The following is a 20,446-nucleotide window of genomic DNA, read 5'->3' as shown; positions in this document are numbered from 1 at the left end:
CTGCCCCCCTCCTCTGGGGCAGGCTGGCTCGGGGGAGGTGCTGGGGGCAGTGCCCTGGACCCCCCCTTGAGAGGGAGCGTTCCAGCCGGCAGAGCCCCCGTGTCCCAGGGGCTCCGGCTGGGCCTGTGCTTATATCCCTTGTGGCAGAGCTCTGACCTTGCCCCCGTGGGTCCTGCGCTCCCAGGCGGTTTCACTAGCCCCAGGGGCTCACTGTGACCCTCCCCGTAGCCCTTCTCTCTCTAGGGCCAGGGTCACAGTCTGCTGAGCCCTTTTCATCACAGGCTGCAAGGAGGCTGGGGGGAGAAACTCCCCCGGTCTCTGTTCAGCCTCCTGTCCTGACAGGGGCCTGACTTCCCCTCCCAGGAGCTGTTCCTGCAGTGGTGGGTTGGGGGGAACCCGGGCCCCCCCTCTACTCCGGGTTTCAGCCCAGGGACCCTAATGGGAGCAGCTGTTGGCAGCCAACCTTTCACTGCCAGAGTTGCTGCATTTCCCTGGGCTACTTCCCCTCAGCTCTCCTGCTTCTCCCTTCTTCACCCTGACCTTAGGGCTCCTTTCACGATGGTTTGGGGGTGTCTTCAGTAACCGGCCCTTCAGCCGCACTTCCTCTCCTCTGGCTCCTCTGCCTGACTGGAGTGAGCCCTTTGTATAGTATCAGCAGGGCCTGAATTAGAGTCAGGTGGTCACATTAACTGAATGGCCTCACCTGACTCGTTACAGGTTAATTGGAGTCAGGTGTTCTCATTAGCCTGGAGCAGCCCCTGCCCTGGTCAGTCAGGGAACAGAAAACTGTTAATCCAGTGGCCAGTATATCTGCCTTCTGCTATTCTGCTGTACCCAGCTGGCCTGGGTCTATCACCCCCCCGCCATCCTCCAGCAATCCCTGGGGCTCACGGGGGTCACGCCAACCCCCTCCTGGCACCCTGACCCCTGATGCCCTCAGCAGCCAAACCCCGGCTGCCAGCCGCCCCTCCCCCTTTCCCCGTCTTCCAGGCCCCCTGGTCCCTCTGGCCCATCGGGGGGGGAGCCCCGAGTTACCCCAGGGAGAGGCCGGCCCGGCCCCATGAGACGCTCCTGGGGCACAGTGGGGGGCGGGGGTCAGGACGGGATGGTCGGGGAGGGGCCACCACTATGCCAGGTTTACAGCGGCTCCATGGAGCCGGGCCAAGCTCTGAAGGGGCCCTGGTCTGCTCTGCTTGCACTGCGCCCCGAGACCCCGCTGGCCACCCCCCGCCCTCCCGGCCTGCCCCCCGCCTGGCCCAGGGCTCCTTCTACCCCCTGGCCTCACCCGCCGGCTCAGACCCCAGTGCACCTCCGGCTCCGGGCGGTCTCTGCTTCCCACCACCTGGCCAGCGGTGGGGGTCAGCACAGACCCAGGCTGCGGGGGGCAGGGCTGGCACAGACTCAGGCGGGGGGGCAGGGCTGGCACAGACCCAGGCGGGGGGGGGGGGGCAGGGCTGGCACAGACCTGGGAGGGGGTCAGCACAGACCCAGGCCAGGGGGAGGGGGTCAGCGCAGACCCGGGCCAGGGGGGACAGGGGTGGCACAGACCCAGGTGGGGGTCAGCACAGACCCAGGCGGGGGGGAGGGGGTCAGCGCAGACCCAGGCCGGGGGGGGTCAGGGCTGGCACAGACCCAGGTGGGGGGGAGGGGGGTCAGCACAGACCCAGGCCGGGAGGGGAGGGGGGGTCAGCACAGACCCCAGGCGGGGGGGGCAGGGCTGGCACAGACCCAGGCGGGGAGGGAGGGGGTCAGCACAGACCCAGGTCGGGGGGGCAGGGCTGGCACAGACCCAGGTGGGGGGGAGGGGGGTCAGCACAGACCCCGCTAGGGGGGGCAGGGCTGGCACAGACCCAGGTGGGGGGGAGGGGGGTCAGCACAGACCCAGGTCGGGGGGGCAGGGCTGGCACAGACCCAGGCGGGGAGGGAGGGGGTCAGCACAGACCCAGGTGGGGGGGGCAGGGCTGGCACAGACCTGGGAGGGGGTCAGCGCAGACCCAGGCTGGGGGGGGCAGGGCTGGCACAGACCCAGGCCGGGGGGGGGGGTCAGCACAGACCCAGGCCAGGGGGGGTCAGCGCAGACCCGGGCCGGGCGCCGTGGGGCACGTGTCAGCGAATGATCACTACAAGCCTTATCTCCGGGGTCCAGCCGTGGCTGGGCCGCGCCCTCCCGCCCGTTACGGAGCCGTTTGCTGCTGCCCCCGATATCGCTGCCCCCGGCCGAGCTGGGGCCGGGTGCTGCCAGTCTGAGCGTGACGGAGCAGACACAGACAGCGCCAGCGTCACGATGAGCCGCTCCCCGCTGACCCTGCTCGTCCTCGGCCTGCTCGGGGGCTGCGGTGAGTGCCGGGACCCCGCCATGGACACGGGGCGCCCGGAGGGGCTAACACGTCCCCCGCTGCTGGGCAGACCCCCCGGGCAGGGTGGGGAGGGCTCAGCTGGGGGGCCTGGAAGACCCCCATCGCCAGCCCCCGCTGGCTGGGCCGGGAGCTGGAGGGAGCAGGGCAGAGACAATCCCCCTCTGTCCCCCCTTCCGTCCCCAGTGCTGGTGCGGGGACCCCACGGTTTTACCGGGGCCGCTGCTCCCTGGCCGAGCGGCTGCCAGCGTCACCCAGACCAAGCCGGTCTCCGCGTCACCCCCCCCCCCGCCCCGGCCGCTGACCCTCCCCTGCGGTCTGTGCCCGTGCAGCCGGCAAGCTGGCGGTGGAGACGGACGCCTCCCCGGTGCGAGCCCAGGTGGGGGACGACGTGGTGCTGAAGTGCCAGTTCTCCGTGGCGCAGCCGCCCGTGGACCTGAGCCAGCTGGTGGTGCAGTGGTTCCACCGGGGCGGGCAGCTGGTGGAGTTCGACAACGTGCTGAGCGGGAGCCGGCCGGGCGCCACCCTGAGCGTGGAGGGGCTGCGGAGCGGCAACGCCGCGCTCCACCTCAGCAAGGTGACCCCGGAGAGCGCCGGCAACTACCGCTGCTACGTCACCTACGCGCCCGACGTGCGCATCAAGCAGGTCGTCCTCCACGTCGAGGGTAAGGCGGCCGGCCCGCCAGGGGGCCCACCAGGGGTCCTGCCATGGGTTGTGCTATGGGGCCCGCCAGGGGTCCTGCCAGGGGGACTGCTATGGGGTCGTGCTATGGGGCCCGCCAGGGGGTCTGCCAGGGGTCGTGCTATGGGGTTGTGCTATGGGGCCTGCCATGGGGCCCTGCAGGGGGACTGCCATGGGGCCTGCTATGGGGTTGTGCTATGGGGCCCGCCAGGGGGCCTGCTATGGGTCGTGCATGGAGCCTGCCATGGGGCCCTGCAGGGGCCCTGCCAGAGGCTGGCCAACATGCCCCTTGCTCTCCATAGAACTGGGAGCTCCCACCCACAGGCAGCGCACCCAGCCCTCTCCCCCCACAGCCAGTGCTCCTGCCCCATTTCCCCCCACCTCCCAGACAGAGCTCCCGCCCCACCCACTGCCCACAGCGCCCCCTGCTGGGCGAGGCTGGACTGGGAGTAGCCAGGAGCTCCCCCCACAGCGCCCCCCGCTGGGTGGGGCTGGGGCTGCCGTAGCTGGGAGCTCCCCCCACAGCACCCCCTGCTGGGCGAGGCTGGAGTGGGAGTAGCTGGGAGCTCCCCCACACAGCGCCCCCTGCTGGGCGGGGCTGGGGCTGCAGTAGCTGGGAGCTCCCCCCCACAGTGCCCCCTGCTGGGCGGGGCCGGGGCTGCAGTAGCTGGGAGCTCCCCCCACAGTGCCCCCCGCTGGGCGGGGCTGGGGCTGCAGTAGCTGGGAGCTCCCCCCACAGCGCCCCCTGCTGGGCGAGGCTGGAGTGGGAGTAGCTGGGAGCTCCCCCCACAGCGCCCCCTGCTGGGCGGGGCTGGGGCTGCAGTAGCTGGGAGCTCCCCCCACAGCGCCCCCCGCTGGGTGGGGCCGGGGCTGCAGCCGCCGCAGTTGCTGTCCCGCTGATGGAGGCGGCTGGGGTGCAGGGGCCGACGTGCGCCGGTCGTGGTAACAGGTGTCCCCGGTTTGTGCCCTGCAGACCCCTCGAAGCCGCCCGTGGAGGAGCCGGAGGCCAAGGCCCCTCACGCCTGCACCCCCGACCCCGACCCCCTGGTGCTGAAGAAGCTGGACCAGGTGCTGAGCATCCTGCAGCAGATCAGCCGCAAGCTGGAGGCGCCGGGCGCTGGGGCTGGGGGGGAGGCCTGAGCCCGGCCCCAGCTCCAGGGGGCACCCAGGCTGCGCCGGGGGGGGGGCTGATCTTGGCGCTGCGGGGGCATCTATGCGGCCAGCTGGGGAGTATGGAGAGAGCAGCAGGGGAGGCATCGCGGAGGGAAAGAGCCAGGGAGCTGCTGGAACAGGATCGGGGCCAGCGGGGCGGGTGGGGGCTGCACATTGGGGGTGGGCAGGGGGCTTTGCTTGGTGCTGCATGTGGGGGGGATGTAGCAGGAGGTTGTGCACTGGGAGGGTGCTGCGAGGGGGGGGGCTGTGCACTGGGGGACATGCTGCGGGGGGGCTGTGCATTGGGGGAGGGGCAGGGGGCTTTGCTTCATGCTGCCCATGGGGGGGCATGGGAGGGGGCTGTGCATTGGTGGGGTTCTGCGGGGGGGGCTGTGCATTGGAGGGAGGGGGCTCAGCTTTAGGGTGGTCCCACGGGGCGGCTCTGGGACGCAGGTTGTGAGCTGTTGTCTGAATAAAGCCGCGGGTGATGCTCGGTCTGTGTCCTCGTCTGCGATGTGTGTGGGGGGGGTGAACCCCGCAGCTGGGCCCCCATCCCGGCCCCACACTCTCTGCGCCTGGGCCGGTGGGACAGGCCCCCCGGAAGGGGAACGGGGGCTGCCCCATCCCAGGGGGTGCAGGGTCCGGCCCCTCTCCCTGCTGGGACGCTGCCGGGAGGGAGGAGAGGGTGTCCCGTGTCCGGGGCATTGGCCGAGGCCTGGCTGGGCTCGGGCAGCGCTGCCCCCGGGAAGGGGCGACTGTGACCCCAGGGGGGCGGAGCCCAGAGCCGGGTGGGGGGTGAAACACCCCCAGGCTGGGATCCCCACGGCGACCCAGAGCCGGGCTGGGGCAGGGACCCGCCCCCCAGGCCCGGCTGGGACAGCCCTACACGGGGGTCCTGGGGGTCCCTGGGTCCCGGCCCCACGAGGTCACCGGCTGCCCCAGGATAAAAACAACCCGGGCAGACGGTGCCGAAGTGCCTGGGGGGGGATGGGACGGGACGTCCCAGCCAATCAGGGGGCTCCTGGCCACGTTCGGGGCTTATCGGGGCCCTGCCACACGGCTGGCCCTTTATCAGCGCAGCCCTGGCACTGCCGGTGCAGAGACGGTGCCTCCTGCCCCCCTGCGCGCACCCCCGGAGATGTGTCTGCGTGGGGCCGTGCTGGCCCTGTGCTGCGCGGCAGCTGGTGAGTACGGGGCCTGGCCCGCCGCAGGCCCCCGGGTCTCCCCGAGATGGGCCCCTCGCTGCCCCGGGGTCTCCCTGAAACTGGCCCCTCGCTGCCCCTGGGGGTTCCCCTGTGACCTCCCTGAGACTGGCCCCTCGCTGCCCGGGGTCTCCCCAAAACTGGCCCCTCGCTGCCTCGGGGTCTCCCCGAAACTGGCCCCTCGCTGCCCCTGGGGGTTCCCCTGTGACCTCCCCGAGACGGGCCCCTCGCTGCCCGGGGTCTCCCCAAAACTGGCCCCTCGCTGCCCCGGGGTCTCCCTGAAACTGGCCCCCCGCTGCCCCTGGGGGTTCCCCTGTGACCTCCCCGAGACAGGGCCCCTGGCTGATCTGGGATCTCCCTGAGACATGGCCCCTGGGTTCCCCCTGGAACTGCCCAAGACTGGCAGGAGGGCGACGGGGGCCGGGAGCCAGCTCGGGGGGGGGGGGGGGATGAGAGCTGCCCCTGCTTCCCCACAGCAGGAGGGCCAGGCAGTTCCCCCCATCACCCCAGGGCAGGGTGTGGGGACCCCAACAGAGCTGGGGGGCAGGGCCAGGGGGCTGGAGAATGGCCCGGCCTGGGGAGATTCAAGGCCCAGCCAAAGCTTTGGGGGTGGTGGAAACTGTCCTGCAGGGAGCAGGGGCAACCCCACCCCAGGAGAGGCCCCCCCGCCCCAGAGGATGCTGGGAGTGAACCGGGCCCTACCCCCCAGAGGATGCTTGGAGTGAATGGGGCGCCCCCCCGCCCCAGAGGATGCTGGGGGAGAATGGGGCACCCCCCTGTCACGGAGTGTGGGGGAGTCAGGGCCCTGCACCCCCGGCTCCCTGCGATTCACCAGGACTCTCAGCCAGCCAGGAAAGCAGAAGGTTTATTTAGACGACAGGAACACAGTCCAGGACAGGGTCTTGCAGGCACAGACAACAGGATCCCCCCACTTAGGTCCATCTTGGGGCCACAGGAGCCCCACAGCCCCCTTGGGGGGTCAGAGCCCTGTCTGGGCTTCCCTCCATTCCCCAGCCAGCTCCAGACTGAACCCCCCCAGCCCCTCCTCCTCTGCTCAGCCCCTTTCCCGGGCCAGGAGGTCACCTGACCTCTTTGTCTCCAACACCTTCAGTTGGCACCTTTGCAGAGGGGGGCCCAGGCCATCAGTTGCTAGGAGACAGAGTGTCAGGCATTTAGGTGCACTGGCCCCTTCCTCTGCAGCAATCACCCCCTGATCCCACCAGCTAGATACTTAAGAACTGCAGAGGGGAAACTGAGGCACCAACACAGTATTCAGAGAAAACATTCAGAACATTCCCAGTTCGGCACAACCCCTGCCCCAGAGGATGCTGGGTGGGAACGGGGCACCCCCCCTGCCCCAGAGGATGCTGGGGGAGAACGGGGCACCCCCACACACACCAGAAGATGCTGGACATGAATGGGACGCCCCCTCCACCCAGAGGATGCTGGGGGAGAATGGCCCACTCCCTGCCCTAGAGGATGCTGGATGGGAACGGGGCACCCGCCCTGCCCCAGAGGATGTTAAGGGAGAATGGGGCATGCCCCAGAGGATGCTGGGAGTGAATGGGGCACCCCCCCGCCCCAGAGGATGCTGGGGGAGAACGGCCCACCCCCTGCCCCAGAGGATGCTGGGAGTGAACGGGGCACCCGGCTGGCGGGGCAGCAGGCGGGCCCATGGCAGACCAGCCCCGGCGGGGGTGACCCTGCCCCTCTCCCCGCAGCGGCCTGGCTGCAGGTGTCGGTGGGCCCCTCGCCGGTGCGGGCGCGCCCCGGGCAGCGCGTGGTGCTGGAGTGCCTCGTCGGGGCCGACTACCCGCCCCTGGAGCTGGAGCTGGAGCAGCTGCAGGTGCGCTGGCGGCACGAGGGGCGCACGGTGCTGGAGTTCGCCGGGGCGGTGCGGGCGGCGCGGGCGGGGCTCAGCCTGGCCCAGGACGAGGTGAGGAACGGGAACGTCTCGCTGGTGCTGCAGCGCGTCACCGCCAGCGACAGCGGGGAGTGGACCTGCTACATCCTCTACCCGCCCGACCAGGCCCAGGGCAGCCTCACCCTGCGCGTGGCAGGTGAGCACGGGGCGGGGGGCAGAGCAGCACCAGCGCCCCCTGCTGGGGGGCAGCGACCTGCCGCACGGCCAGTTCTCCTGCCCCTGCAGCGCCCCCTGCTGGGGGGCAGCGACCTGCCGCATGGCCAGTTCTCCTGCCCCTGCAGCGCCCCCTGCTGGGGGGCAGTGACCCGCCGCACGTCCAGTTCTGCCCCCATAGCGCCCCCTGCTGGGGGGCAGCGACCTACCCGCACGGCCAGTTCTCCTGCCCCCTGCAGCGCCCCCTGCTGGGGGGCAGTGACCCGCCCGCACGGCCAGTTCTCCTGCCCCCGCAGCGCCCCCTGCTGGGGGGCAGCGACCCGCCCGCATGGCCAGTTCTCCTGCCCCATAGCGCCCCCTGCTGGGGGGCAGCGACCCGCCCGCACGGCCAGTTCTCCTGCCCCACAGCGCCCCCTGCTGGGGAGCACTGACCTGCCCCACGCCTCATACTGCCTGCACCCACCTGCCTTGCCAGTGCCCCACCCCACTCCCCCATCACCGCCCTGTGGGGTAAGGCCATGGCTGGAGTGGGGCAGGATGCCATGGGGCTGGGATCCCGCAGCGACCCTGACGCGGTGCCGTGCTGTTGTTGCAGACCCGACGGTGCCCCCCGACGCCTGCCCCCTGGGCGGGGGCGCCCCACGGCTGCGGCAGCTGGAGGAGGTGATCGGGGGCTGCATGCGCTCGGCCAGTGAGCTGCAGCGGCACCTGGCCCGGCTGGCTGCCGAAGTGAAGGCGTGTCTGGGCAGCCCGGAGGCCGAGGAGAGCCCAGCCCGGGCACAGGCTGAGAGCGCCAACCAGACGGCACAGGCGTGAGCCCTCGGTCGTCCGCCCAGTGCCCGCTGGGCTCGCAGTGCCCCCGACACAGCTCCCGCAGCAATGGGGCTGAGATCCCCAGGGACTGACGGGGACACCCACGTCACAGCAACGGGACTGGGATCCCCAGGGACGGACGGGGACACCCACGTCACAGCAACGGCTTCGCTTCTGCAGGGTGTGACCGCAAATCTGGGGGGCCGGGATCCTGCGCGGAAATGGGGACACAGGCCCTGTCTCCCCTAAGGGGCTAAGGGATGTGTCGAACCGCTGGGGCCGCCAGGGGCCGGGTGTCAGATGGGGGAGGCCGGCTGGGTACAGGGGCTGACGGCTGGGCGCCCACAGGGGGGTCTATTTGCCGGCTCTGCTGGCTGTGCCGCTGGGAGACCCCGGGTAGCGAGCTCGGCGGGGACAGCGGGGGTGGGGGGCGTCCATGGGGGGCTGTTGTTCGGCATGTCAAGAGGGGGCTGGGCGGCGTGGGATCAGCTCCCAGCGTGGTGCCAGCGGCAGCGCATGGATAAGGAATAAAACGCTTGTCACACGCCCTGTGTCCTGCTGCCAATCGGCATCCGCGTGTCCTTATCCCCGGTGGCTCCAGCGCCTGTGGGGGGTGCAGGGACGGGTCCGATTCTTCTCCCCACACTCATTTGTCCTGGGCTTCACCCCCACCCATGCTCCCCGATTCCCCACTGGGCCCCTGCCAGGGTGCACCGAAGCCCGCACTGGGTCTGCCTGGCCCAGAGCCCCCTGGCGGCACCGGGCCCCCCACCTGCTAGGGAAGGAGGTGCCGGGCAGAGGAGAGGCGGGTACACCAGGTGCCAGGGCCGGCTCTAGACCCCAGCGCGCCAAGCAGGCGCGTGGGGCGGCCCTTTCCCTGGGGGGCGGCATTTGGCTCCGGTTGAGCTCCCGCAGGCGTGCCTGCGGCAGGTCAACCGGAGCCCGGGAGGAGCGGACCTGCCGCAGGCATGACTGCGGCGGGTCCCCTCTTCTCGCGGCTCCGGTTGAGCTCCCGCAGGCATGCCTGCGGGAGCTCAACCGGAGCCGCGGGAAGAGGGGACCCGCCGCGGGACCGGGTAAGGGGCGGCGCTGCGCACGGCTGCTTGGGGCAGCCTATTTTCTAGAGCCGCCCCTGCCAGGTGCAGGCCGGGCATGGCCAAGCAGTTGCTGAGAGCTGTAGCCAACGCGTACGGGGGGTGGTGCCCGGGCAGCCAGCGTGTGCTTACCCGCAGCGCCGGAGGGAGGAAATGCCCCACGCCCCACGGAGACAGGGGTGTCTCTGGTTACCCACGTTTCCCCTGGACTGTGGGGGTCCCAGGCCAGGCTGATTGCACCAGGCCTCAGGGGACACCCCGTCTGCTCCACGGGGACTGGGGGGAGCTCCCCGAATGCTCCTCTTCGCACCCCCCTTTGCACCCTGCCCTGGGCAGTGCCGCCTGCGGGAGCCCTCAGTGAGGAACAAACCCCGTGCCCACCGGTGGGGGGGGGGAGCTGCTGCCCCTTACCTGGCTGGGAGGGGGGCTGTCACGGGGTCCCCGGGCGCTGCTCTGGAACTGCTCCCCACCAAGCCAGGCAGGACTCGGGAGCCTCCTCTCCCTCGGAGCAGCCTGTCTGCAGGGCAAGAAGCTCCCACGGCTTCACCTCCTGGGTCTCTCCTTGGAGCATTCAGCCTCCTCTGCCCCTCCGTGCGCTTCCCCCAGCGAGTCCACCCAGCGGGGTCCTGGGGGGCCACAGGGTCCTGCCCCCCCACTGCGCAGTCAGACGGGACTCTCAGCCAGCCAGTAACACAGAGGTTTATTCGATGACAGGAACAGGGTCTAACACAGAGCTTGTAGGTACCGCGAGCCGGACCCCTCGGCCGGGTCCATTCTGGGGGGCAGTGAGCCAGACCCCCACGTCTGCCCTCACTCCTCGTCCCCAGCCAGCCCCAGACTGACACCCCCTCCAGCCCCTCCTCTCTGCTCAGCTCCTTCCCTGGGCCAGGAGGTCACCTGACCTCTTTGTCTCCAACACCTTCAGCTGGCACCTTTGCAGGGGGGGCCCAGGCCATCAGTTGCTAGGAGACAGAGTGCCAGGCATTTAGGTGCACTGGCCCCTTCCTCTGCAGCAATCCCACCCCCTGACCCCACCACCTGGATACTAAGAACTGCAGAGGGGACACTGAGGCACCAGCACCGTGTTCAGAGGGAACATTAGGAACATTCCCAGTTGGTCGCAGGGGCCGACAGACAGGGGCTGTGGACAGAGCAGGCCGGGGGGGGGGGGGTCTCAGTGGGGTCGCCCTGGAGGTTGCGCCCCAGGGGTTGCGTGGACATGGAGCCAGCTGAGGGCAGCACTGCAGCGGGTGCAGGGTCTTCCTGGGGTCAGATCCAGCCAGTCGGCCTGACCCCTCCTCCCAGCGCCGGGCGAGGGGTCCCCGTGTGCCCAGCCCCCCCAGAGGGGCCGCATCCAGTGCCGGGCGAGGGGTCCCCGTGTGTCCAGCCCCCCCCAGAGGGGCCGCGTCCAGCGCCGGGCGAGGGGTCCCCGTGTGCCCAGCCCCCCCAGAGGGTCCGCGTCCAGCGCCGGGCGAGGGGTCCCCGTCTGCCCAGCCCCCCCCACCCCAGAGGGGCCGCGTCCAGCGCCGGGCGAGGGGTCCCCATGTGCCCAGCCCCCCCCACCCCAGAGGGGCCGCATCCAGTGCCGGGGAAGGGGTCCCCATGTGCCCAGCCCCCCCCCCGCCCGAGAGGGGCCGCGTCCCAGCGCCGGGCGATGTGTCCCCATGTGCCCAGCCCCCCCCCGCCCGAGCGGGGCCGCATCCAGCACCGGGCGAGGGGTCCCCATGTGCCCAGCCCCCCCCACCCCAGAGGGGCCGCATCCAGTGCCGGGCAAGGGGTCCCCATGTGCCCAGCCCCCCCCCCGCCCGAGAGGGGCCGCGTCCCAGCGCCGGGCGAGGAGTCCCCATGTGCCCAGCCCCCCCCCGCCCGAGAGGGGCCGCATCCAGCACCGGGCGAGGGGTCCCCATGTGCCCAGCCCCCCCCACCCCAGAGGGGCCGCATCCAGCGCCGGGCGAGGGGTCCCCATGTGCCCAGCCCCCCCCAGGTGCCCCCCCTCACAGGGAGCGGACACAGCCCTGCCCGGAGGCGCAGCTGCCGGTCACACACCGGGGGGGGGGGGCAGCTGGGGGGGAGCAGCCATGGCTGCTGCTGGGCGTGGGGGCTGCGCAGGGCCGGGGGGGGTCACTGCCGATGGCTCCGAGGTGCCCCCCCCCGGGGCCGGGCGGGGCTGGAGCTGCCAGCAGCGAGGCGAGGCGCAAACATTGCGCAATTCTCCAGCTTTCGCTTTCGCTGCGCCCTGTGCGGGGGGGGGGGGGGGAGCTCTGCCCTGCAGCTCCCCCGGCTCACAGCCCCCCCCAGGTCAGTGACGGGCGAGCAGCGGGACGGGGGGGGGGGGGGGGCTCAGTACTGGGGGCGGGCGGGTCCCAGGGGCTGAGGCGCTTCTGGCTGCGCAGAAACTAGAGTCTGGGGCTAAAGCTGAGAAAGGAGCCCGGACTCCTGGGTTCTCTCCCCGGCTCTGGGAGGGGAGTGGGGGCTGGTGGGTTAGAGCAGGGGGGCTGGGAGCCAGGACTCCTGGGTTCTCTCCCCGGCTCTGGGAGGGGAGGGGGATCTGGTGTTTAGAGCAGGGGTGGGGCTGGGAGCCAGGACTCCTGGGTTCTATCCTCAGTCTTCCAGTGATTTGCTGCATCACCTTGGGCTGATTTCCCTGCCTCAGTTTCCCCAGCAGGGATAGCAGCACTCCCCCTGCCCCGCAGTGCATTAGGGAGGCTTGTCTATCCCCTGCGGCCTGACACGAGGTGGGATGTGGGGCAGGCCGGAGCAAACGCAGGGGGCGATCGCTGGGGACCTCCCCCAGAAGCCGTCTCTGTTAGCCTCGGCCCGCTCTGTGTCTGGCTGGGTGCAGGGGATTGGATCAGGCTGCGGGCACTGACCCTGCTCTCTGCGTCCCCCTCAGGGCACCGTCCCAGGGAGGCAGTGGCAGCCGTGCACGGCAATGGCAGAGGAGCTCCGGACCCTGAACGCGGATCTGCTGGCCATCAGGGGGGCGCTGGAGGCGGATGGCCCCGTGGGGACCCCTGCCGCGGCCCTGCGGGGGAAGCTGGCCCAGGAGTTCCTGGCCGCGGTTCACGGTTTCCACGCCCGGTTCGCTCAGTGCCGGCGGATGCAGGCGGTGGCCCCCGGTGAGCTGGAGACCCGGCTCCAGGAGGTTTCCGGGGACCCCGGCTGCTGGTTCTACATCGGCTGCACCCGGGCGCTGACGCACTATCTCTGGGAGGCTGGGCCGTGGTGCCGGGCCTGGCAGCACAGGGCAGCTGGCTACGAGAAAACCTGCACCTACTACTGCCGGCCGGGGCCGGGGGCCGGGCTCTGCACCGTGAGGCACCTGCTGGGCCGGTTCTGTGGCACCCACCCCCGCTGCCTCAACGCCTCGCGCGTCAGGAACGGCCCAGTTGGCATCGTCTTCCTGGTGACCTACGCCCGGCGGGGCAGCCGGCTGGGGGAGCCCGCCGAGGACATGGAGGCGGTGCTGCGCGGCATCGCTGCCCACTTCCGCCACCGGGGGGCGCCGGTGGACGAGCTGGTGCAGTTCCTCAAGGACGACTTCCGCCAGCTGATGGGGCGGTACCCGGGCTCCCTGGCGCAGTGCCAGGCCATGAGCCAGATCCCCCCGGCGCACTTCCCGGGGCAGGCCCGGGAGATCCTGGCGGGGCTGGGGCCGGCGGAGGGGGTCCTGGCGGGCACGGTGCCGGCCGGGGTGGTCTCCATGCGGCCCTGCCTGTGGGAGGTGGGGGCGGGCGAGGCGCAGGCCGGTGAGAAGCTGCACACCTACTTCACCAGGCTGGACGGTGCCCTCGACGCCAAGCAGCTGCTGGAGGAGATCTGGGGCCACCCCCGCTGCCTCAACAGCCGCCGGCGTTGGGGGGGCAGGTCGGGGACTCAGCCGGGGGCCTTCCTGTTCCTGGCGATATTCCGGGGGGCCTGTGTCCCGGGCGGGCCCTGAGCGAAGGGGCCGACCTGGTGCCACTGCCCAGCCCCGAGCGCGTGTGGCTGGGGCGTCCGGACCCCCGGCCATCGCCCGTGCCAGCAGCTAACCGCGAGCGGGGCCCCTGGAGGAGTCGTGCGGCCCTGTGCCACGTGAGGGATGAGAGGGAAACTGAGGCAGCCTGCTGCTTCCCACTGCTGACAGCGGGGACCTCAGCCACAGAGGCAGCGACACCGTGTTCCCACTGAGGGCTCTGCAGGCGCCTGGACGATCTGCCCCCCCCGGCTGGCACCTTGGTGGCTGTCCCGGTGCCCGGGGCCTGGGCGAGCCTTGGAAACCGAGCCGGGCGGCTGAGATCTGCCGCGCTCTGCACCCAGCCGGGCAGGAGCAGCTGCTGGGGCTGGGGAGGGGTGTTACAGGCCTGTCCGAGGCAGCCCTGGCCTGCTATTTAAGGCCGCCCAGATGGACGTGCACAGCGCATGGAGGAGACGCAGCACATCCGAGTAAGGGCTCCCACGGCTCCTGCGTCCCCACGGCGTGGTGCTGGCACGGGCTGGGCTCTGAGAGCCCCACACAGCCGGCTCAGCAACCCCCGGGGCCCATCGCGCACGGCGCTGCGCAGCCCCTGCCCCGACACACCCAGGGCCGGGCGACAGGCGCAGAGGGAGGAAGGGATTTGGCCCAGGTCACACAGACCGTAGGTGGCAGAGGTGGGAACTGGACCCAGGAGTCCTGGCTCCTCGTCCACTGCCCAACCCCCTGTGGGGCTGCAAAGGGGAGGGGAGAGTGTGTGGGGCCAGGGCTGATCCCATCACTCGTTGGGGGGCTGTAACCCAGAGCAGCCTCGGGGCCCCGTTCAGCCTGACGCCTGCTGGCTGCGAGCGGGGCTCTGTGGTTCACACACCGGGGTGTGTGTGTGTTATTCTTAGCCACACACACCTCTGCCGGGTGTATTTTAAGCAGGCGGGGAGTGACCCAGCCCCCGCCCCACGGCCCCAGCAAGCAGGGGAGGCTCAGTCCAGCCTCACCGCCATGGCTGTGGGGATCGCGCTGCTCCTGGGGCTGGGGAGCGCCGGTGAGTGTGGGGGGAATCGAGGGGGGGGCTGCCTCTCTGGACCCCCATCTGCCCCGGCCAATGCCTGGGTGTGAGGGGTCCGGAGCCCCAAACCACAGGGGCTCATGTGAAAAAACAGCTGGGGGTGGCCGACTGGCTGGCTCGGGGGGTGAGAGGGGGCAGGGACTGGGACAGGGACCTTTCCCCTCTGGGGGGCACCAGCTGCAATCCTGCCCCACGGCAGGGGGCTGGCGGGCTCAGGGTGGGGGATGGGGCAGGGGCCTGTCCCCTCTGGGGGGTGCCGGCTCCAATCCCGTCCCACGGCAGGGGACTGGCGGGCTCAGGGTGGGGGATGGGGCAGGGGCCTGTCCCCTCTGGGGGGTGCCGGCTCCAATCCCGCCCCACGGCAGGGGACTGGCGGGCTCAGGGTGGGGGATGGGGCAGGGACCTGTCCCCTCTGGGGGGTGCTGGCTCCAATCCGGCCCCATGGCAGGGGACTGGCGGGCTCAGGGTGGGGGATGGGGCAGGGACCTGTCCCCTCTGGGGGGTGCTGGCTCCAATCCCGCCCCACGGCAGGGGACTGGCGGGCTCAGGGGGGTGGGGGGATGGGGCAGGGGCCTGTCCCCTCTGGGGGGTGCTGGCTCCAATCCCACCCCAGGGCAGGGGACTGGCGGGCTCAGGGTGGGGGATGGGGCAGGGGCCTGTCCCCTCTGGGGGGTGCTGGCTCCAATCCCGCCCCAGGGCAGGGGGCTGGCAGGCTGTGGGGGGGATGGGGCAGGGGCCTGTCCCCTCTGGGGGGTGCTGGCTCCAATCCCGCCCCACGGCAGGGGACTGGCGGGCTCAGGGGGGTGGGGGGATGGGGCAGGGGCCTGTCCCCTCTGGGGGGTGCTGGCTCCAATCCCACCCCAGGGCAGGGGACTGGCGGGCTCAGGGGGGGGGATGGGGCAGGGGCCTGTCCCCTCTGGGGGGTGCTGGCTCCAATCCCGCCCCAGGGCAGGGGGCTGGCAGGCTGTGGGGGGGATGGGGCAGGGACCTGTCCCCTCTGGCGGGCACCGGGCTCCAATCCCGCCCCAGGGCAGGGGGCTGGCAGGCTGTGGGGGGGATGGGGCAGGGGCCTGTCCCCTCTGGCGGGTACCGGGCTCCAATCCCGCCCCACGGCAGGGGACTGGCGGGCTCAGGGGGGTGGGGGGATGGGGCAGGGGCCTGTCCCCTCTGGGGGGTGCTGGCTCCAATCCCGCCCCACGGCAGGGGACTGGCGGGCTCAGGGTGGGGGATGGGGCAGGGGCCTGTCCCCTCTGGGGGGCACCGGGCTCCAATCCCACCCCAGGGCAGGGGGCTGGCGGGTTCAGGGGGGGATGGGGCAGGGACCTGTCCCCTCTGGCGGGCACCGGGCTCCAATCCCGCCCCAGGGCAGGGGGCTGGCAGGCTGTGGGGGGGATGGGGCAGGGGCCTGTCCCCTCTGGCGGGTACCGGGCTCCAATCCCGCCCCAGGGCAGGGGACTGGCGGGCTCAGGGTGGGGGATGGGGCAGGGGCCTGTCCCCTCTGGCGGGTACCGGGCTCCAATCCCGCCCCAGGGCAGGGGACTGGGGGGCTCTGGGTGGGGGGATGGGGTAGGGGCCTGTCCCCTCTGGGGGGTGCTGGCTCCAATCCCGCCCCACGGCAGGGGACTGGCGGGCTCAGGGTGGGGGATGGGGCAGGGGCCTGTCCCCTCTGGGGGGCACCGGGCTCCAATCCCACCCCAGGGCAGGGGGCTGGCGGGGTCAGGGGGGGATGGGGCAGGGACCTGTCCCCTCTGGCGGGCACCGGGCTCCAATCCCGCCCCAGGGCAGGGGGCTGGCAGGCTGTGGGGGGGATGGGGCAGGGGCCTGTCCCCTCTGGCGGGTACCGGGCTCCAATCCCGCCCCAGGGCAGGGGACTGGCGGGCTCAGGGTGGGGGATGGGGCAGGGGCCTGTCCCCTCTGGCGGGTACCGGGCTCCAATCCCGCCCCAGGGCAGGGGGCTGGCGGGCTCAGGGTGGGGGATGGGGCAGGGGCCTGTCCCCTCTGGGGGGTGCTGGCTCCAATCTGGCCCCAGGGCAGGGGACTGGCGGGCTGTGGGGGGAATGGGACACGGGGCCTCCCTGCCCCCCCCAGGACCCCAGATCTGTATTGTGCTCCCCCCACAGCCGGCGCGTTCCTCGTCTCCACCGACCCCTCCCCGGTGACGGGGCTCCTGGGCTCCGACCTGCTCCTGACCTGCAGCTTCCCCGCGGCCCCGCGTGGGGCGGGCGAGGGGGACGGGCAGCTGCGGGTCACCTGGCACTTCCAGGGGAGCAGAGTGGCTGAGCTGGACGGGATCCCCATCAGCACCCGGGTGGGCGCCATCCTGTTCTCCCAGCAGCAGGGCCACGCCCAGGCCTCGCTGCTCCTGCCCCGCGTCACGCCGGCCGACCAGGGCCCCTACCGCTGCTCCGTCCGCTACGCCGGGCAGCACGGGGAGGGGACGGTCCGGGTGCAAGTGGCAGGTAGGGGCGCGAGCACAGGGGCCTCCCCAGGTCGTATTCCTGCTGCCCGGGGTGCTGGGGCCGGGTCTCTGGCAGAGCAGGGGGTCCAGGCGTGGCCCCGTCCCCAGAGCCTCGGCCAGGGTCAGTGGCTGCCGGGGCAGGGGGTCGGCAGGGGGTCAGCAGGGCACGGGCGGGGTGCGGGCGGGGGGTCGGCAGGGTGCGGGCAGGGTGCGGGCGGCGGGGTCGGCAGGGCGCGGGCAGGGTGCGGGCGGGAGTTCGGCAGGGCGTGGGCAGGGGGTCGTCAGGGTGCGGGCGGGGGGTCCTCAGGACTTGGGCAGGGGGTCAGCAGGGTACGGGCGGAGGTTCGGCAGGGCGTGGGCGGGGGGTCCGTCAGGGCACAGGCTGTGGGTCAGCAGGGCGTGGGCAGGACGCGGCTGGGGCGATGGTTAGCGGGCAGGGCGCAGGTGGAGGGTCGTCAGGACACGGGCGGGGGGTCGTCAGGGCGTGGGCAGGGGGTCCGTCGGCGCGGGCAGGGGGTCGTCGGGGGCACGGGCGGGGGGGTCGTCAGGGTGTGGGCAGGGCACAGGCAGGGGGGTCGTCAGGGCGTGGGCAGGGGGTCAGCAGGGCGCGGGCAGGACGCGGCTGGGGCGATGGTTAGCGGGCAGGGCGGGCGCGAGTCTGCCCTGGAAGCCCCCCCCCCGCCCGGCTCTCTGGACTCCCCGTCTCTGTCTCCCCCAGCGCTGCCGCGGGTCGAGGTGCCCAGCCCCGTGGTGCAGAGGGACGAGGACAGCGCCCTGGTGTGCTGCGTGCGGGGGTTTTACCCCCAGCACATCGCAGTGTCCTGGCTCCGGGACGGGCAGGAGCTAAACGCCTCCTTCGTCTCTGCCGCGCGCCGGGGGCACCGGGACGGGACCTTCAGCCTGGTGACCGTCTACAGATTGACCCCCACGGAGCGGGATCTGGGGGCGCTGTTCTCCTGCCGGGCACGGCACCCCCTGCTGAACCAGTCCCGCCAGGCCGACTTCCGGATCGCCTTCAGGGGTGAGGCTGCCAGGTCGCCCCGGCCTGGGTGCCCCTCGCTGCGGTATCAGCCCCCCCATGGCCCGCCCCGTCCAGCCAGCACCCCAGCTTTGTTCCCCTCCGTCATGCTCAGGGGGGCGGTTCTCCGGGCTCACACCCCCGGCGCTGCTGGGGGACGGGTCCTGGTCTGCAGCTGGGAATCCCCGGTCCCATTACCCCTCGTCCTCCCTGCTCCGTCCCCACCGAACGATCCTGGGCTGGGCCGGTACGTCCCCCGTCTAGAGCGACTCAGCCCCTGCCCTCTCCCCCGTAACTCGGCCATCGGTCGGGCCCAGTGCTGGTCCCGAACTCCAGCCTCCCTGGTTCCAGGGCCGGACACAGCCCGGGGGTCGCTCCCACCCTGGGGAATCTCCCACAGCCCTGGGAGCCGAGGGGGTGCCCGTGCGATAGCCCAGGAGCTGGGGTCGGGGGCAGGAGAACCCGGGAGTCGGTGGGCGCTGGGGTCCCCTGGGGGCTTGGCAGTCACTGGGCTTGGTGGGATCGCGGGGGGACCGGGACGTCTCTCTGATCTGCGTGTCCCCAACAGCTGGCGGCCTGGAGATGGGGCTCAGGGTCCTGCTCTGGATGCTGCGAGCATCACTGCTGCTGGCCATGGCCATGGGGGGCTGGCTCTGCTGCGACACCGGCAGCCGGCCGAGGAAGGTGAGGGCTGTTTGCCCAGTGAGTGCCCAGCACTGGCCCCAGCATCGGGCCCCCGGCTAACACAGACCCCTCTGGCCCTGTCTGCGCTGGGCCTGACACGTCCTCCCTCACCCCTCGTTCCCAGGGCCGGCCCAGAGCCCGTTTCGCTCCGTGCAGCCTTGTCCCGATTGGGCGCGTGTGGGGCCAGACGCTCCAGAGCGGGGCGAAGAGCCGGGACGATTCGGGTGTCCTGAGGGACATTCCCGGGCAGGCACAGGAAAAACGGGGCCTGCCCCAGTGACAGTGGGTGGGGGATGTCACCCTCACACACGGGGAGAAGCGACCCCCAGGGGGTTTGTTCATAGCACCTTGTCCAGGGAGACGCCCTGTGCTGGTGTCAGCACCTGTAACCAGCCCTGGACAGCCGTGGGGCCTGGCCCCTGTGGAGACGGGGCCCTGAGCTGTGACTCACGCCTCTCCCTCTGGGCACTAACTCTGCTCTTCCCCCATGGCCGGCGCACAGATGGTGGAGCAGGCGATGGAGCAGGCGACGGAGCGGATCTGGAACCCCCTGTGTCAGAGGTTCCAGCGGGCTCGGGAGGCGATCTCCTCATGGAGCAGATAGGAGGATCCCACCGCTGCCTGCAACACCTTCGCTCTCCGTCCCCGCAGCACTGTCTGTGCCTCCCGCACCCCCTCGGCCTGTGGCCTCCTGCGCTCCGGCCTCCCAGCCGCCATGTGCAGCACCCTGCCCTTACTGCTCCGGGGTGTGACTGAGCTGCCGGCTGCAGCAGGAGCTCTCTGCACAGACACAGCCTGTGTCCCCTCTGCTACCGTCACAGACTCCTGCGTGGTTGCCCCCGTGTCCCCGGCCCCTCACTGTGTCCGGTGTGTGGCTGGGGTGTGGTTTTCTCTCTGGTCAGCGCTCAGGCCAGCAGTGAAGCCGTCTCTCTGCACGCCCTCTGCAGCTGTTGTTACTGGGCTGTGACCCCTCCCTGATCCCCGCGGACCCTTCTGCTGGGAACCAGCGCTCGGGTCAGGTGTCGCCTGGGACCGGCTGGGCCCTGCTACTCCCTGCCTGGCATCCTCAGGGCACACACACGTCAACCTTTGACCCATGACCTGAGCTCAGGAGATCTGCGAATGATCATTTATATCTCAGAACGAGTTCAGCTGCTTGATAAATTCGTGCAAATAAAACTAACAGTGCAAATATTTCCCCAGCTTCAAGAGGCTCCTTCCTGCTGCCCTGCCCCAGCCCCTGCCTGTTAAATTCGTGCAAATAAAACTAAGGCTGCGCTGCAGGTAGGAGGAAGTGACGGGACGACAAGATCCCTTTGCAAGGGGCTTGGCAGGGACCTGCAGCCGGGGTGTCGCTGGAGGCCTGGTGGCGGCGTTAGCACAGGGCCGACCCACGTGAGCTCGAACAACCCTTAGCTTGAGTGAGTTGCCTGGGGCCAGAAGGTTTAGCCACAGGGCGCGGGATGGCCTGGCTCCCCCGCCACTGCTTTATGCAGCCAGACCCCTGACCTGCGCCGCAGAGACCCCTCCAGCTGTCCAAGCCCCAGGAACGGCAAACGTGGGCACGCGGCCGAGACGGAATCCCATGTGGTCTCAGAGAGGGGGTACCAGGAACAGGTGGGGAACCAAACCCGGCCCTCAGGGGGGTCTCGGGCCGGCAGGGCAGTGACGCCCTTCATGCTTATCTCCCCGGAAGGGGAACCCGCGGCCCTGTGAGTGTTCCCGGTGCAGATCCTGCTGCGATGCTTGTCGCTCTAGTCCTGTGAGTTTGCTTATAGTGATCGCGGCGTTAATAAAACTCAGACAGTCTCTGTGCGCGTCTCACACGCTCAGCTTCAGGATCACGCTCTGCATAGCCAGCAGAGAACGAGCCTGGCGTTAGTGACAAGTG

General features: G+C 71.1%; 3 protein-coding genes across 4 annotated transcripts; all 3 read left to right on the top strand.

Moving 5' to 3' along the window:
• The first annotated feature begins 2,259 nt into the window (after window positions 1-2,259).
• On the top strand, window positions 2,260-4,323 carry LOC123368537 (natural cytotoxicity triggering receptor 3 ligand 1-like). The gene is made up of 3 exons (XM_045013401.1): window positions 2,260-2,336; window positions 2,687-3,019; window positions 4,010-4,323. Exons 1-3 carry the CDS (start codon window positions 2,285-2,287, stop codon window positions 4,174-4,176), a joined length of 552 nt encoding a protein of 183 aa, XP_044869336.1. The 5' UTR covers window positions 2,260-2,284; the 3' UTR covers window positions 4,177-4,323.
• A 958-nt stretch (window positions 4,324-5,281) lies between these two features.
• On the top strand, window positions 5,282-8,676 carry LOC123368534. Of its 2 annotated transcripts, XR_006578813.1 has the most exons (4): window positions 5,282-5,372; window positions 7,112-7,450; window positions 8,063-8,365; window positions 8,414-8,676. XR_006578813.1 is itself a non-coding variant. In XM_045013396.1 (3 exons), exons 1-3 carry the CDS (start codon window positions 5,327-5,329, stop codon window positions 8,281-8,283), a joined length of 606 nt encoding a protein of 201 aa, XP_044869331.1. In that variant the 5' UTR covers window positions 5,282-5,326; the 3' UTR covers window positions 8,284-8,676. The 2 variants fall into 2 exon arrangements, 1 of the variants encoding a protein (XP_044869331.1); XM_045013396.1 differs by having other exon boundaries at window positions 8,063-8,676.
• A 3,630-nt stretch (window positions 8,677-12,306) lies between these two features.
• On the top strand, window positions 12,307-19,738 carry LOC123369161. Its single transcript, XM_045014521.1, has 6 exons — window positions 12,307-13,241; window positions 13,501-13,799; window positions 16,516-16,854; window positions 17,572-17,874; window positions 18,440-18,555; window positions 19,058-19,738. The coding sequence occupies exons 1-6, from the start codon at window positions 12,307-12,309 to the stop codon at window positions 19,157-19,159; spliced, it is 2,094 nt and encodes a 697-aa protein (XP_044870456.1). The 3' UTR covers window positions 19,160-19,738.
• Window positions 19,739-20,446: the final 708 nt, after the last annotated feature.

Source organism: Mauremys mutica, chromosome 4 (genome assembly GCF_020497125.1).
Source record: "Mauremys mutica isolate MM-2020 ecotype Southern chromosome 4, ASM2049712v1, whole genome shotgun sequence".
In the NCBI taxonomy this organism is placed as follows: Eukaryota; Metazoa; Chordata; order Testudines; family Geoemydidae; genus Mauremys; species Mauremys mutica.
The sequence above is the reverse complement of the archived record's forward strand: the minus strand, read 5'-3'. Positions and strand labels throughout refer to the sequence as shown.